At 41.6% G+C, this 15,639-nt stretch overlaps 1 protein-coding gene across 1 annotated transcript in view; it reads left to right on the forward strand.

Moving 5' to 3' along the window:
• The window catches only part of LOC109959993 (transcription factor COE1-like), an 88,082-nt gene that overhangs the window by 6,375 nt on the left and 66,068 nt on the right, over window positions 1-15,639 (forward strand). Inside the window, exons 7-8 of the mRNA XM_020599794.1 lie at window positions 7,008-7,081; window positions 10,656-10,724. Coding sequence (XP_020455450.1) covers window positions 7,008-7,081; window positions 10,656-10,724 — 143 coding nt within the window. The remainder of the gene's footprint in view (window positions 1-7,007; window positions 7,082-10,655; window positions 10,725-15,639) is intronic.

Consider the following 15,639-nt stretch of genomic DNA (forward strand, 5'->3'; position numbering starts at 1 on the left):
CTCACTGTAGGAAGTGGAAAGATGTAACAGCACCTCTGGGATTTGGTCTGCTGAGTAGAGAGCTTTTTCTCATCAGATCCAATTTTTCGGTTAATGTTTTTGTTTATATGTACGTTTATGAGAGAGAGTGATAGAGAGAGCAGAAGGCAGAGGCAGGAGAGAGACACAGAACAACAGACCGAAGGCAGGCAGACATGGTTTTTTTTGTTTTTGCTCGATGTTCCACAGGTGAACAGTCAGGATAAAGACTGATTCTTTTGTTTTAGGACAGGAAACAGAGTAAGGTTTCTATCTGGTATAATGACTCATAGTTGTGTGTCAGTGTGTGTGTGGCAAGGTATGAGGAGCCAAGAAGCCACGTTAAGCACTGAATACTCACTAATGTCACCCCAGGCCTCGGTAGAGTCTCACACTGCTGCTGCCACGCTGCACCGCCTATCGTATGTATGTGTCTGTGTCTGGCAGACTTGAGGAACCACACTGTTCCCTAACACTGTTCAGCTTTAAGGTGGGGTGACGGTCAGATACACACACACACACACACACACGCGCACGCACAGTCATGTCTTACTATAGCTGTGAAGGCGCTCATTGTAGAGCATGGATCGGTCCACATATTTTTGTTTGAACTCAACCTGAGCCCAGTGCAGTTGAGGTTGTATGGTGTGTTTTTCCTTATCATTAAACAAAACAGACATTTGAGCGTTCCAGCTGTCAAGCCTAAAGTTTGACCTATGCATCCAAACCTGACACGGACCTGAAGATAATTTCTCGGCCTTGGTTTGGGTATCCACACTATGATTCATTGACATAATGCATCCCCTAGCCCCTTATCCTAGCCTTAACCATCACAACGTAAGCTCTAACCCCAACCCTAACCCATAGTGTATAGTCATACACAAGTGCACACATATATTTTCACGTTCATTGTTGTATGAAAAATTAAACTGATCTTTTTAGCCTACATAAGGAGACTTTTTATGTTTGAAGAGGAAGGAAGGTGTGTGCAGCACCTGTGGGTTCTTCCTGTGTGATCACTGGTCAGTAGGCGTGTGTTTATAAGTGTGTAAGTGAGAGGAAGACAAAGAGATTAGCAGATGGGGAACAGCACAGGTATTTAATGCTGGATGCACAGTGTATGGGATACAGTCGTGTATAGGTACTTAGGTACGTAACACACATGCACAGAGACACACACACACACTCACACTGTTGTCTTACCAAACTGGAAAAATGAAGCTACTCAGCAGTACAGAGTGTGCATGGGTGTCTATGCACTGTTACATTATCCTTAAAGACACGATATAATCAAAAACAAAAACACAAGAGTAGCTCCAGCCAGCAAGGTTGGAAATATTCACAAATTGGTTGACGGGTATTTAAATGTAAAGTCAACAACTACACTAAGTGGATGCCATTAAAAACTTTTTACATCATAACTTTTTGTAAGCGTTGCACTAGCAGAGGCTTATGGAGAGCCAGAGTGAAACTGGACCATGGCCTTTTTGCTCCAGAACATTCAAAACCACACTGAAATCTGTGACAAATGAAGTTTCTTAAAATCCTGCATTACAACATAACCTTGCTTAACAATGTGTCAAGCGCTTCACTGTATTTGTCTAGGGAGGGGAAAAGACACAGTACTGGAAACCACTAATAGTGTTGAAGATGCCAGTTTCTTTCAGAATGGGGAGGGTAAATCCCAGCAACATGTTTCACTTTGTTTTTGTATAGACTAATGAAACCAACCCTCAGTGAGAATCATGGCAGTGAGTGGGAGTGACATCAGGACTATACGTTTCTCTGTTTTCAAATAGAATTGTTTCAGTTTAATGCAAAATTCTTGCTTTTTGGCTGTACTTCAAACTCAGATACTGTAAACATGTGGATGCAGTGTATATGATCAGAAACTACAGAGGAGACTTTAATTAAAGTGCAGATTTACAGATTTGCTTGTTGGTCAGTGTTGTCAAGTATTAAAATAAGTAAAAGTTGGATTGGGTTTTGCTTAGCAGTTCTGCTATGTAAGAATAGGGCTATGTACAGTATGTAGCTGTGATGGCGTTATTAGGCTCTTATCACTGATTCTGTTTCTTTCACACTTCTGACACCGACTCTTCTTCCAGAGAAGTAAAGCCCCCTCCAACATTTGGCACCTAAATCTGGCACTTACTTCTGTTATGCTGCTATTTCCATATGTCTGCATGTTTTGTTGGCACACTGAGACGGCCGGCACTGATTAAGTTAAAAGAAGGAGGAGAGTGCCTCCTAGTCTCCAGAAGCAGAGCTGGCTGATCACGACTCTTGCAGCAGAGAATAAAGCATCTGTCACTGTGGCCCTGTCGGATCACTAGCTCACAAGTCGGCCTGACACTAACACAGGAAGAAATGTGTTCCCCTGCTTAATGACTCCATGTTTACACGGCGCGCATGTCACGCCACTTCAAAAGTGAAGGAGATTGCAGCAGAGATGCTGTATGAAAGGCTTGGTGAGGTGGAAAGAGGGAGGAGACAGAGGAGGAACATGCAGATGCAAGAGAAGAGCAGTGCAGGCGAGGTGACAGTGTGATGAAGAAGCTGAGATGGTAGAGGCTACATACTTACACACGAGTCTGTCAAAGAAGAACTACTGTCTGGATTTTGTGTTGCTGCAGATGGCTCGGGTTCCCAAGCAAGACAGATTATGAGATATTAGGAACTTTAAACCTCGTATATCATGATTTTTTCTGTGATTTACAATTTGTTTTTGATCCATAATACAGTATCTGTGTCATGGTGATGCAGTAAAGCGCCCCCTTCTTGAAGTGCACACAGGGTCAAACCAAAGTAAAAACTGTTTTGGTTTGACCCAAGTCTAGCACAGAGGGAGACGAGTAGGCAAGGCAAAGACTTGGAAGAGAGAGACTTGGATGTTATTTACAGTATATCTACAAAGGGATAAAGTGACCTGCTTGCTTAGTTCATTACTTACCTCCATATATAAATACATTTTAGTCAGTTTTAATTTTGGTCCCACATGAGCCCTTTTGCAACAGGGATTAAAGAATTATAGTTAGTTTAAGTCTCCCAGAAACTAATGTAAGTTCATGTAAAGCCCCCATGGGACATGAAAACAAATTGAATATGTGTATCTCTCTGTAATTTGTGTGTGTATGTGTGTGTGTGTGTGTGAGAGAGAGAGAATACAACAAACAGAGGAGAAAAGAGACTGAGATGACAGGGATGCATGTTTGTTCATGGAAGGACGCAAGTTCAGAGGAAGTTGCTTGGCCCTCTCTTTTCTCATGGCACAATGGGCAGATCTAGGATCTAGGGTCTCTTGCATAAAGTACAGTTCATCTACAAATTCTTTTTGATGCATCTTTCCATAGAGTTCCCACGCCCAGGTTTCATTAAACGATAACTGTTGACATGTTGATGGAAAGGGATTAGGGAACCAGTTTCAGATGTTTTGGTTGTTGGATTAACATCAGTGTGGGTTAATATGAGCTTGTTTGCTTTGGCTGAAGTAATTTAAAATCTGTTCACTCTGGATACCTGCTTATTTTGTTTTCTGGATAAATAGATTTTCCTCATACATGGCTGAAATACCAAATTAGCCTCTACTTTTCCATTGTTTTGTCCAGCTTCTGTGGTAAAAGTGACTCTTTTGGAAATGTTAGCCCTAGCTCTAGCTCTGTTTACCAGTAGCTGCTTTGAGCATATTTTAGTTTAATAATACACATACTCGTGTCTGCACTGACTGGGCATACCCAGCCCTGGAATCCTGGGCCACCAGGAGCCCCTTCAGGTTCCTGTGTCAGTACATTTTTAGCAGAGGGTTTTCAACAGGATTCTATGCACATGCATGAAAAATTATATCTGACAAGGGCCCTGGGCCCTGAAACATTTCCAGAAACACAGAGGATCCTAGAAAGAACTAACTACTAGTATGAAATGCTTTAGGCTACAACAATATTGTAATGAGGCCTTCAGACTGTACAGCCCCTGTCGTGTTCTCCATTAGTGCTGCAGGGCTCCAAGCTAGTTTCTGAGGGCCATGTAGGGCTATAGTTTCTACAAATGAGGGGCTCTGTCTACATTCTTGGCTCATGTTGGGGCCCCATAAGGATCATGCTCGCCCTGGGGCCCCTAGGGGGACGGTCCAGACCCAGACACAGGCAAGATTCATATAACATTATTCTTTTAAAGGCCTCTCCTCTGTGTCCTACCTGCTTCTTCACAAACCTCATTGTGTGTCATTTCTTGGAGCTAGCTGTTTCCAAATAGTCAATGTATTCATTGAATTTTCTGCACAAAATGGTGCAACACAAAGCTACTATATGAGTCCTGTCATCAGATAACTGGCATCAATGGTATCACACCTTCAACTTGACATTCAACAAATGTTAAAAAATCAGAGACACTGGTGGATGAAATCAATGATTAAACAAGTTTTGAGATGAGTTTTTAGTTTTCCACAGAACTTTCACTCAGCTAAATGACCTTAATTTTTAAGCTCACACTAATGTTCCCCTGATGGTGGCAGGTAGTGTGAACCTGAGCTGACGACTATTATGAAGGACAGTAAAACCTTTTCACCGTTTCCCGAGAAAAAGTGAGATTGTCACTTGGTGAAACTTGCTGAAGTTTGGAACGACAGATCAAACAGACTGGAATAGACCAAAGGCAGACAAGGTATGCGTATTGATTGATGGATATCTTAGTGCTGTGTGGCCTGTTCTTTTTATTTTATTCTGAGTTTCATTACCAGAAGCAGAACTATTGAAGCAGGTGAAGCCTCAGCTGAAAACCTTTCCAGCTTCTGTGACCAAAGCTTTGTGAATAGCAAACTTTATTCAACTTCAAACTTTCAGCTGATCAGTGTGTGAGCAGATGAGATATGGTTGTTATTTTGTAGAGTGGGTGGGGGTCACACCCTGCACAGTGACAATGGGTGTGAGTGTGAAGGAGAGGTGTTACTGCTGAACTGCATGTACCTTGAGGTGAGGTGGGAACTAACCTGTTATCCCAATAACACTCTCAGTGTTACTGCCATAACCTGAGAAAAGAAATAAACGTTCATCACAGCAACAGTATAAAAAGCACAAATTCCTCCCAGTGTGACATGGTTGTTGTGTTTTTCCACAGTACAGTGCTGCCAAATATAATAATATCCTATCACCATTTTGGTAGATGTCAAACACAGTGTGCTGAAAGCATGCAAATAAGTTTTTATGCATCAGTGCACTGGTGCAGACAATATCAGAGGGCCTTTAACAAGGCTCTTATGTTCACTTGAATATGATGATTTCATATTAGATATGATGTGATATAAAGTTACAGTCATTCTCTGGAAATTTGCCTGTGATTGAAGGATAAGCCTGGTGATATTTTTTTATTTTCCTCACTGTCAATAAATTCAATGAAAACAATGAAGTGATCCTAATAACTAGTGTTGCCCATAAAGCCAAACTCTGATGTAGCTCATTCCTGTGTGCTGTAGAGCTTCACCAATGTCCAGAAGCTATTAAAAACACATTATCATTCATTACCTTAAACATGGGCGTTGTGGGATATTTTGAGTCAAATATACAGTACTTACCCTGTCCTGGCTGCCGTAAATACTCACTAGAGCAGAGCCATAAGCGAACTAAGTGTCTGCTTAGGGCCCCATGCCCACCAGAGGGACTCCAAGAGCACTTGAACTGTACCTGGAGAGTTTGTTTACGCATATGCACACTGTAATGGCCATTAACTACTTTATGATGCAAGCACAGTCTATCAGACCTTAACATTAGATTACATGGAAAAAGCAGCAAAAACATGACCTGGTTACGTAGTTTGTAATTTGTTTTGATCAGCTGAGTCTCTTACTTTGTCTGATGATTCAGGCACTGGCTCTTAACGACAGAAGTTCCCATATATTGTCATGTCTCCAGTCAGATATTTTCTTTGGCATCTTCGTTGTAAATATCTGTTTTTCCTCATCATTGGAGGTTTGTATCTTTCCGATTTTGTGCCGGTCACATGATAGAACGTCATCAACACGCCCCGCTAGCTCTGTGTGAATACTCCGGACTATACGCTGCTGCATTCGTACATGGACTCATTCCAGCTTAACTGGACATTACATAGACTTTTTGCTAGGGAGGTGGCAGGGTAAAGTCTGCTTAACATCTGGGTCAACTGATTCGGACATTTGTGTTCTGACATACAGGTCCCCCTCCCATACAGGTAATATCTCGAGAATTTCAGGGTTCAGGTGCATGTCTGAAAAGGGCTAATGATATGATGTAAGAAAACAGCTACAGTTAATAAGATTGATAACAGGTGTATTAGATTTATAGTATGTGTGCAATTGATCAAGCATCGACAATAGTCAATAGCACTGGCAGTGCAGAGGTGGTGGAAGGCCCCCAAATCAAATTGTGCTCAGGGCCCCATAAAGACTTGGACCGGCCCTGCACTACAGCATCAAGTGTATATTATTGATAATTTATAAAAAGCCCCCAACAAATGCACTGTTTAGTCTGGTTTGAGTAACATTTGCTAAAAACAATAGTGCCCAGCTGTTTAAGGAAATTTAAATCTATATTTACCAACTTTTAAATGTTTTCAATTTCACAGGGACGTCTGGTTTCATACAGTTGTTGTTATTCTATTAAAAACATACCAGCCTTATCCTTGAGGTCATTTGTGGATTGCAGAACTGGACAAAAACAAGATGGTATTTTGTTTTGTTTTTTTTGCTCCTATTTATAATGTTCTTCAGTATTGCTGACTTTGGAGAGCACACATCAAGATTTAGTGTTGCCTAATTTTGAGGCAGTTATATAACACAGTGAAACCGTTTAACTAAAACACTTATTTGTGTTATTACAGCTTCATCTCTAAACCCAACACCATATCAGGGATGGGGGAGAGTGTTTACTGGATTTGGAGCTTTGTGTTATTCTGTCTGTTTGCCGCCAGCTAACAACAGTATTTCCCCCCCTCTTTATATGTCTATCTGTGTCTCTTTTCAGCCAATTGTTTATGAAGGCCAAGACAAGAACCCAGAGATGTGCAGAGTGCTGCTGACACATGAGATCATGTGCAGGTGAGGATGACTTTTCCTTCCTCATCACAATCCCTCCTTCTTTCATCTGTACCTCTTTTCTTTGGCAACACACTTCATTCATCTGCAGAAAGTTCTCACAAGTCATCTCTCTGCGCTATAAGACATTTCTTATTATGTCACCCCCATTAACCCCCCCACACGTACATACAGAGACACAAACACACATGAAGCCATATCTGTTGAGGAAGATGAGTTTTAGCTATCAGAGTTGTTGCTTTAATTATAATCTGAAGATTAATTTCATCAGAAGTAGGTTGAGAGGAAAGAGTTCTATTTATAGAGGCGTTTTAACAACCTATCCTATACAACAGAAAATGTGTGTATGGATGCATGTGTGCTGTTTGTGTGTCTGTATGTGTCTGTGATGCCTGGTTAATTAGGACACAGAGAAACTCATTAGTCAATCTGAACCCTCCTGTTGTTTCATGGCTAACAAATGGGCCTTCCTCCACAATTTGACTATAAAATATAGGCAGGGACTCGCACACACACGCTCACACTCACTGAGAAGTATGCATACACACACTCACTCGTGCACACAGTTATAAAAATTCAAATTTAGCACATGAATTAAGTTGTTCTTATTCCCTGACCTTGTCACTGAAACAACTTTAAGTGTAACAATATAAATTGGGGTTCATCTATATGCACAAGCAGGGATTTTAACCATGAATTCAGGTGCACTAATATTTTATTCTATAGCTCGCTGAATATTCCTCAGGCAGTTCAGCTGCAGAGGTTTATGGAAAACCCATTAAAATTCTGATGAGATTTACAAGGAATTTATAAATAAATTGTATTTGGCAACAGATTTTACTGTTCATCATGTGTGAAATGAATTGTGGACATGAATTAAACCTTTTAACATTACAGAACTTACAGCATACACAGACTTGTACAGTACAAAGGCCCCCACCCCTTGACCGTCCTGCAGAATTAGTCAAACATTTCCCCGGGGGGAGCAGGAGCCCATCCATTCAGACAGCAGGACTTCTGCAGTGAGTGCAAACTCTAGCTTGTCTGCAACAGCCGCTGAGGTCAAAGTTATGGCTATTGCCTCGTGTTCTCACATGCTGATTCTGCAACAGGGGCCTTGCCCACAACACACAGTATAGTACGCACACAAAGAGCTCAGGGCGTCCATTAATCAGTGTGGCTCATTGTCACCGTGGTGCTATTAACCATATGCTCCCGGCCAGTCTGCCACCACACAGGCCAGCACTGAAAACCTGTTTGGAGCTTTGGCACGAACTGATGAAAGGGTTTTCTCCAGAATGGATGACAGAGGCCACTGTCCTCTATATCTCATGTACCCAGTAAAACTGTTGGTTTAGGTTCATCTCTCTGTATTTAAAAGAGAAACATCAGCTAGCAAATCTTTCACTCCCAGTAATTACTTGAACTGTGAAAATAAGGATTATATTCACATTGAAATGTCGAGTATCTCGTGAGGAGGTTTTATATCAAAAATAAACAAATTTACTAAACTGATGTCACTAAATTGCTGGTGTTGTGTCCAACCAACAGTCTGAACCCAAAGACATTAGATTTACAGTGATACAAAAGAGTCACGTTTGAAGCAGTTACCAGAGTTGTACATCATCAATTTTCTTTTGATTGACCAATTAATTCATCCTTCGTTGATCCATTGTTTGTATTAACTCGCTGTAACCAGAACTATTGTAAACATTTATTAATTCCATTGTTAGTTTCACATAAGAAACAGCTGACAGTGGCATCTCCAGTTCAGGCTATTGGGCTCTATTGTTTAAACATGTGTGTGCATGTGCCTTTGTTTTCCTATAGTTGTGGGGATCCAAAGCCATGACACCACTAACATTGTGGGGACTTGCCTTCCCTGTGGGGACCAGGTGCTGGTCCTCACAAAGTAAATCACAACATTTTAGGGAGAGGACTTAGTTTAAGGTGAGGGCAAGGGTTAGGGTTAGACATTTAGTGGTTATGATTCAGGTAAGACTCATGGAAATTAATGTAAATCAATGTAAAGACCTGCCATGTGAAAAACGTAGGATGTGTGTGGCCCTGTTTTTATATACTTGTGGAGATGGAAAACTGGGAGCATACCAGCTTTGCAGGTACTGGCATCACTTGTGGGGACTATTTATTCCCCATGACGTAGTTTATCAAATTTTATGAAAACAACACATTATAAACTTATAGTAAGAAATGAATGTCAGTCTATGTAGGGACCCGGTAAATGACAAAAACAAGTTTGTATGTGTGCATGTGTGAGGGAGGAGGGGAAGATGCAGTGGGACAGCGGATGATTAGATCACCAGGATCCAGAGTAATGAGTGCTATATTATCCCAATCCCGCCCCTCGTTTTCCTTCCCGCTACCCCTCCATTTATAAAATATTCCACTATGTTTGCTTCTCCTCTTTCTCCTGTCCTCCCTTAATCTCCCCTCCTCATCTGCCCCTCCCGTCCTTTCTCCTTTCTCACCCCACCCCTGCATCCACAGGCTTCAGCTTTCCTTTCCTCCATTTCTCCATTTTCCCATTCCCTTATCTCCCATCTTCCTCCTCTCTAACCTCTCGCTGGGTCTTCACTGTTCTCCGACGGGGCCGTGTGGTGACCCAGATCACAGAGTAGCAGAATGGAAATGACAGGAAGAGCAGAAAGAGAGGCAGAGCGGCAGATAGTGGAGGCAATATGTAAGGTGTAACATATCAGTCTCTTTCTTTTCACCTCCGCCATCTGTGACAGTGGGAAACCTGAGACGTCTCCCCTTCCTCTCCTTCCCACCCAAACCTCTGCCACCCTTCCTCTCACCCTCTTGTTTTAGGTTTCCCTCCCCCGCTCACCCTTTCACTCTTAACCTTCATCATCCCCCCTCCTGCTTACACCTTTATTCATAATTGATGCACGTATAAAAAAGCCTTTTTGACACACTTGTAGCACGTACATGTGTGAACATGGTGCACATGCCAGGTTTTCCTTTTTTCTTGCTTTCTCCTCTCTTTTGAGCCTCTTTAGTCCTCTTTTCCTCACCTGTTCATCACACATGACAAATTTTCTCTTAAATTCACATGTCCTCTTGAACTTTTTTTTTTTTTTCAAATAAGCAGTAAGTGAACTATTACTGGTGCAAAACTACAAAAGGTGTTTCTCCAGATCTAAACCAAGTGTAGGCAGTTTCCAAGCTGTAGCAGGGTTCTGGAGCACATTACAAAATGACTGAGCTCACCAGCTGGCTAGTGCCTTTAAAACAGGCGTATTTCTTTCAGATCCTGCTATACACTCCTTGTCGTAGAAGTCTATTTTTATCTGTGCTGTCAGTGTAGACTTGCTCAGCATAGCAGACTTTGTGTAAAACTCCTGTTAGCCCATTTTACTTAGATTTCATTTGAATTTGGTGATAGGTTGTCTACATCAGTACAGACAAAGCACATCATGTTATATGGTATCACTCCCATTTATACAACCAAACTGAATCATCTGTATAATGTACTGTATGTTCCCTGTGTCTGAGTCTTTTCTAACTTTGCCCTGTATCCTTTTTGGCTGTCTTCTCTCTTTTCCTCTCTTAGTCGGTGCTGTGACAAGAAGAGCTGCGGAAACCGTAATGAGACACCCTCAGACCCTGTTATCATCGACAGGTACTGTCTCTCACTCTGTCTCTGTCTTTCACACACACACACACACACACACACACACATACACATGCCTGATGAGGGACTGTGTTGACCTGTTTGAATGGCGACGGAGGGCGGGATGTTTCTCTGTTTGGATGATCTGCTGTCACTCCTGAAATAGATGCTCCTCAGATAGAATCGATTGTTTCTGAAGCAAGATAGAGTAAAACATTTGAGACCCATGCTTTGCATATACAAGGCAGCAGGACTCATGTGCAGCAAGAAATAAAAGTTCCTACACATATTTATTTACATGTGCATGTGGTTTTCAGTATCATTGACCTATGTACAGTATGTAGAGGGGACACATGCACAACAGCTGCTGACTTACGACCTCATATGTGACAGATTCAGGCTCATGCACACATATGTACACACACACGTGCACACCTTCAGACTTGAGTGAACAAACAGTGCTCAAATGAGTGTGTTTCCTCTACGTAATGCAAAATAGAAAGCTGTTGACTAGCAGGAGCTGTCTGTCATTTTCTCTGCCGCTCCTGTCTTTCTGTCTGTCGCTTTCTTTCTTTCTTCCTGTCTGTCTATCTGTGGAGACTGAGGACTGAAGTTATCCCTCCCTTGCCCCCCTTCTCTCTCCCCCTCTGTCTCTCCTGCAGCAGCACAGAAAAATGGGTCATGAGCAAAGAAAAAAGTGACAGAAAACTGAAATGAGATCCTACCTCATTTTAATCTGATTTCTCTTTGGCAGTTGTTTTAACCCTCTGTGAGCAGGGTTTTCTGCAAACACATCTGTGTGTTTGGCAGTGGGAGGTGAAATATTAAACATGATCAAAGAACCCAGTAATCATTTATGGTTAAGGTAAAAGCTACCTCAAGTAACAGTACAAAATATTACATTAGCTTACATTTTATATAATTTTTTAATGTGATTATAGTATCAACATGATCTGATGTAGGGTAAAAATGAATAATTTTGTAAAAATGTGTTCTACTGTACCTTTTTTAAAGAACATAATCACACTGCTAATTGGGTGTCATTGTATCTACAATATTTTCTTTACTGTCTATAACTATGTGCTGTTTATATATCTGTTTGGATTATACTTATGTTTTCCCCATCAATATATGATTACAGGGCAGTGTAGGGATAGTTCTCTCATAAAACACTCAAATTACATTGCAATCAAGATATAAAAGTGCTTTTCACTTCCTGATTTTTGGTATTTTGGAGAAGAGGTGCAAGGTTTTAACCCAAGATTTTGCACAGTTTTGACAGCTGAGACAGCTAAAAGTGTAGATGTTTTGCTGTTTCATCTTCCATCAAACACATCAGACAAATTAGGTAGCATAATGGTTTCTTGTGATTTCTTCTGAGGTCAAATGCACATGAATTAGTGTTTCCATGTGGCTTTCTTTTTTATCAAATCACATCACATCAAATCAAATCTTACCAAAATATCACAATGGTTGTAGGTGTCTCCTATGTATTTTTTGCTCTCAATATGTATTTCTATAGTGTATTTTAACAAATTGAATGCACTCATTACACAAAAAATATCTTAATCTTGACCCCATAGAAATAAATTCCTATCTTTGTCATGTGTGATGAGAGATAACCAGGAGTTTAAATTTTAGTCTTCTCTTCTCTCAAGCCAAACACCCTAATTCCCACTTTTGGCTTGTAAGGATTCTGCTCTGCTCTCTGTCTCACCTCCCCCACTTATTTTTGTGTGTGGAGAAATCTTATGAAGTGGATAAACACTCGTGTCTCAAAGTGAGCTTTGATGGCATTATTTCAAAGAACATACATCTCCGTTTGCGTGGGTGTGTGTGAGTGTGTGCTATGTAAGACAAAAAATGGAAAAGGCTTCATGATCGGCATGTACACATAATTGTGTGTGTGTTTTTGGTGTGTGTATGTGTCATTTCTGTTTGTGCATGTTGTGTGCGCAGGACATTATAGTATCCTTAGCCCAATTTTTGTATTTTTGTTGTCTAGCTTAAACATCTTGAAGGTGTGCATCTGTCTGAGTATGTGTATATCATTGTGGGCATGTATGAGGAGGTGGATGTCTTGGGTTGGGCCACTGAAAGAATAAGTGACATACATTGATGTTTTCTGGACTTGTTTCATTTCTATTTTTGTCTCGACTTCCAGTTGCTCTTGCTGGCTACTGTAAATACAAGTTAAAAAGCCACAGTCCTGATTGGTTCATACAGACTACTATACTTTCATCAAAGTTAGAAATGCGTCCAAATTTACGTGGAATTCGTATGATGTGATATTACTACACGTACTGGATTAAAAAAAAAAGGATTTTGGTGTACACACTGTGTGCTAGATCATGAAACTGGTCAAATATTTGCTACAGTGTAGCCGTGAGGTGATCGCCAGCTGTGCAATGTGATGCATTCCCACTTCCAGTGTCAACAGGAAGTTAAAAGAGAAATTAGTGAAGTCGGAGTACTTCCTTGGTCCAAGGTCAATTAGTGTGTGTGTGTGTGTTTCATGGCTAAAAGAGAGGAGCAGAGTGAATTGTGGGAGATGTCAGGGAACTTGGTCAGGACGGAATGTCAAGGTTACCGTGGATACCGTGGGATACTTCCTGTGCCCCCACCCCCTACCCCCCAATTCACAGTGGTTCACAGACTCCCCATTTAACATCTGGATCTCTGCTGTCCAACCCAAACATGTGTAGAGAGAGAGACAAAGTCAGAATACAAGCTATACTGTAAGTGTGTCACATTTTGTAAACAGGCAGATGTTAAGATGCCATTACATGTCAAAGATTTTAAATTTTGAACTGAAAATATGTAAATACAACCCCGTGCAGTAAACAGACATAAAATCAGCCTTTCTTCACATGTTAATTGGCAGACATCACAGTGCTAAAGACTTTTTGTAGCCATAATTTTAGGATTTTCAAATGCTCTTCTTTGCAGATCATTTCAAGTTCTGTGACAGTTTTAAGCTGCTTTGCAAGTGCATGTCTAAGAGCTACCCAAAGATTTTAATGGTGTTCAAATCATGGGACTGTGGGAGCCAAAAACTTCAGCTTGTGTCCCTTGAAGACATCCATGATGGATTTTGAGGTTTTCTTTGGATCATTGTCTTGTTGTAGAAGCAGAGGTGGGCTGTTCGATTAGACATACAGTACGCGTGTAAAACCAACCAGCAAGCCCTGATTCTAGATGTCTTATCTCTTGCAATACTGGAAACTATTGAAAACATTTCAGGTAAAGTGACAGAGCATGCATTCATAGCATACCATCACACCTGTTACAGTGTCCTGTTGTAGCTCCCACAGGTTAAACAGATGCTGCAGTGACTCTATGTATTGGAGGTGACGTGACAGTCAGTAACTCTCCCCAGATCATCAGGGAAGTAAACAGTAAACTGTGAGGAACCACAGTGCAGAGCCAACTAACCAATAAAACAATTTCAGATTTTTTAGAATGTCGCTCTTCTAACAACATGTTCTGTCCAACATCAGATTTACAAAATAAGAAGATGTATGTCATTTAATTTGTGGGTACAAACGTAAAAAAAATGCTGAAAAGAGCATTGGCATGTGATTGACAGCTCATTGCATGGCGTCAATGAGGATATCAGTCCTTGTGCGCATTTGTATGTGTGACTGACAGTTAGCTTAACGTACCAGTGTGTGTGTGTGTGTGTGTGTGTGTGTGTGTCTGCGTGTTACTGTGTGTGTGGCCCCGTTAATCCATGTTGTAGTGCAGTGAGTGTCCTGCTGCCTCTCAGGGTTAATATGGGGTTAACGACATGCAACGGTATCCTATCATACGCCTGCTTGACTCCTAAAGAGCCACATCCACTCTCCTCCTCTGTGAGTGTGTGTTTGTGTGCAGCTGCCATTCACTTTCTCTTTCTTACTGTCTTTTCTCAGTCATTTAACATCCTCATCTCCTCTTTTTTCTGTTTCTTTCTCCTTACACTCTGTAGCTTCCTCCATCCTCAATCTGTCCTTTTTCCTCTTCCCTGTGCTCTGCTTCATTCTCACCCCCTCCCCTCCCTCCTTTACTCTCTCTTTTTGTTTTTTGACTCTGTTTTACTCTCTCTGTGGCCCTGAGGGTTTACCTACCTCACTGCTCAGCTGCCTGCTTGTTTAGACTCCTCCAATTGGCTTAATAAGCTCAGGCTGTGTGTGTGTGTGTGTGTGTGTGAGTTTGGTTTCAGGGGGTTATAGTCTCAGGCAGTGTGTTCAGGGCTTAGATCAGTGTCAAGGCGGTTTGAAAGTGTGTGATATTGTGTGTGAGTGTAAGAGGGTTATGGGTACTAGTGTGTATCCTTTTAAAGTCTAAAGGGGCCCACATAAGCCTGAGGGGTTTAAGGGGTTTTCTGTGTGTGTGTTTGCACTTGTGTGTGTGTAATCTATAGGGTTAAGAGGGGTCACAGCTTGAGGACGAGATGGTGGGAAAGAAGGGATGGAAAAATGAACAGAAGAGGAGACAAATATGATAAGAAAGCATTTACAACGAGTTAAAGGAAGAAAGAAGGAGTAAGAAGAGGAGGGTGAGGTGAGAGGGACAGTGGAGGCTTGTCTAGGCAGACAGAGGGGAGAAAGGAGGTGAGGAAGAGCAGCACACGATTTGTTTCAGGGGATAAGAGCCTCAGTCTGTGGAGTCCTGTCAATCAAAGAGCACTTGGTGGGGGAGGAGGGTGCGCTGTCAATCCACTAGAAGAGGAGGCAGAGGAGGAGGAGGAGGAGGAGGTGAAAATTCACGACAGAGGGAGCGAGGGGAAATCTTCTAAATGATCTTTTCATCTTTTCTGCCTTTGTCTTCCTCGCTTTCACTTTCACTCTCTCTCTCGTCCTACACTCCAAAATATCTCTGCCAACCTGGAGTGTCACTGTTCGCTCAACTGTCACTGTCTGATGCGCACACACACACACAC

The sequence above is a fragment of the Monopterus albus genome, unplaced genomic scaffold (genome assembly GCF_001952655.1).
Source record: "Monopterus albus unplaced genomic scaffold, M_albus_1.0 scaffold42.1, whole genome shotgun sequence".
Classification (NCBI taxonomy): domain Eukaryota; kingdom Metazoa; phylum Chordata; class Actinopteri; order Synbranchiformes; family Synbranchidae; genus Monopterus; species Monopterus albus.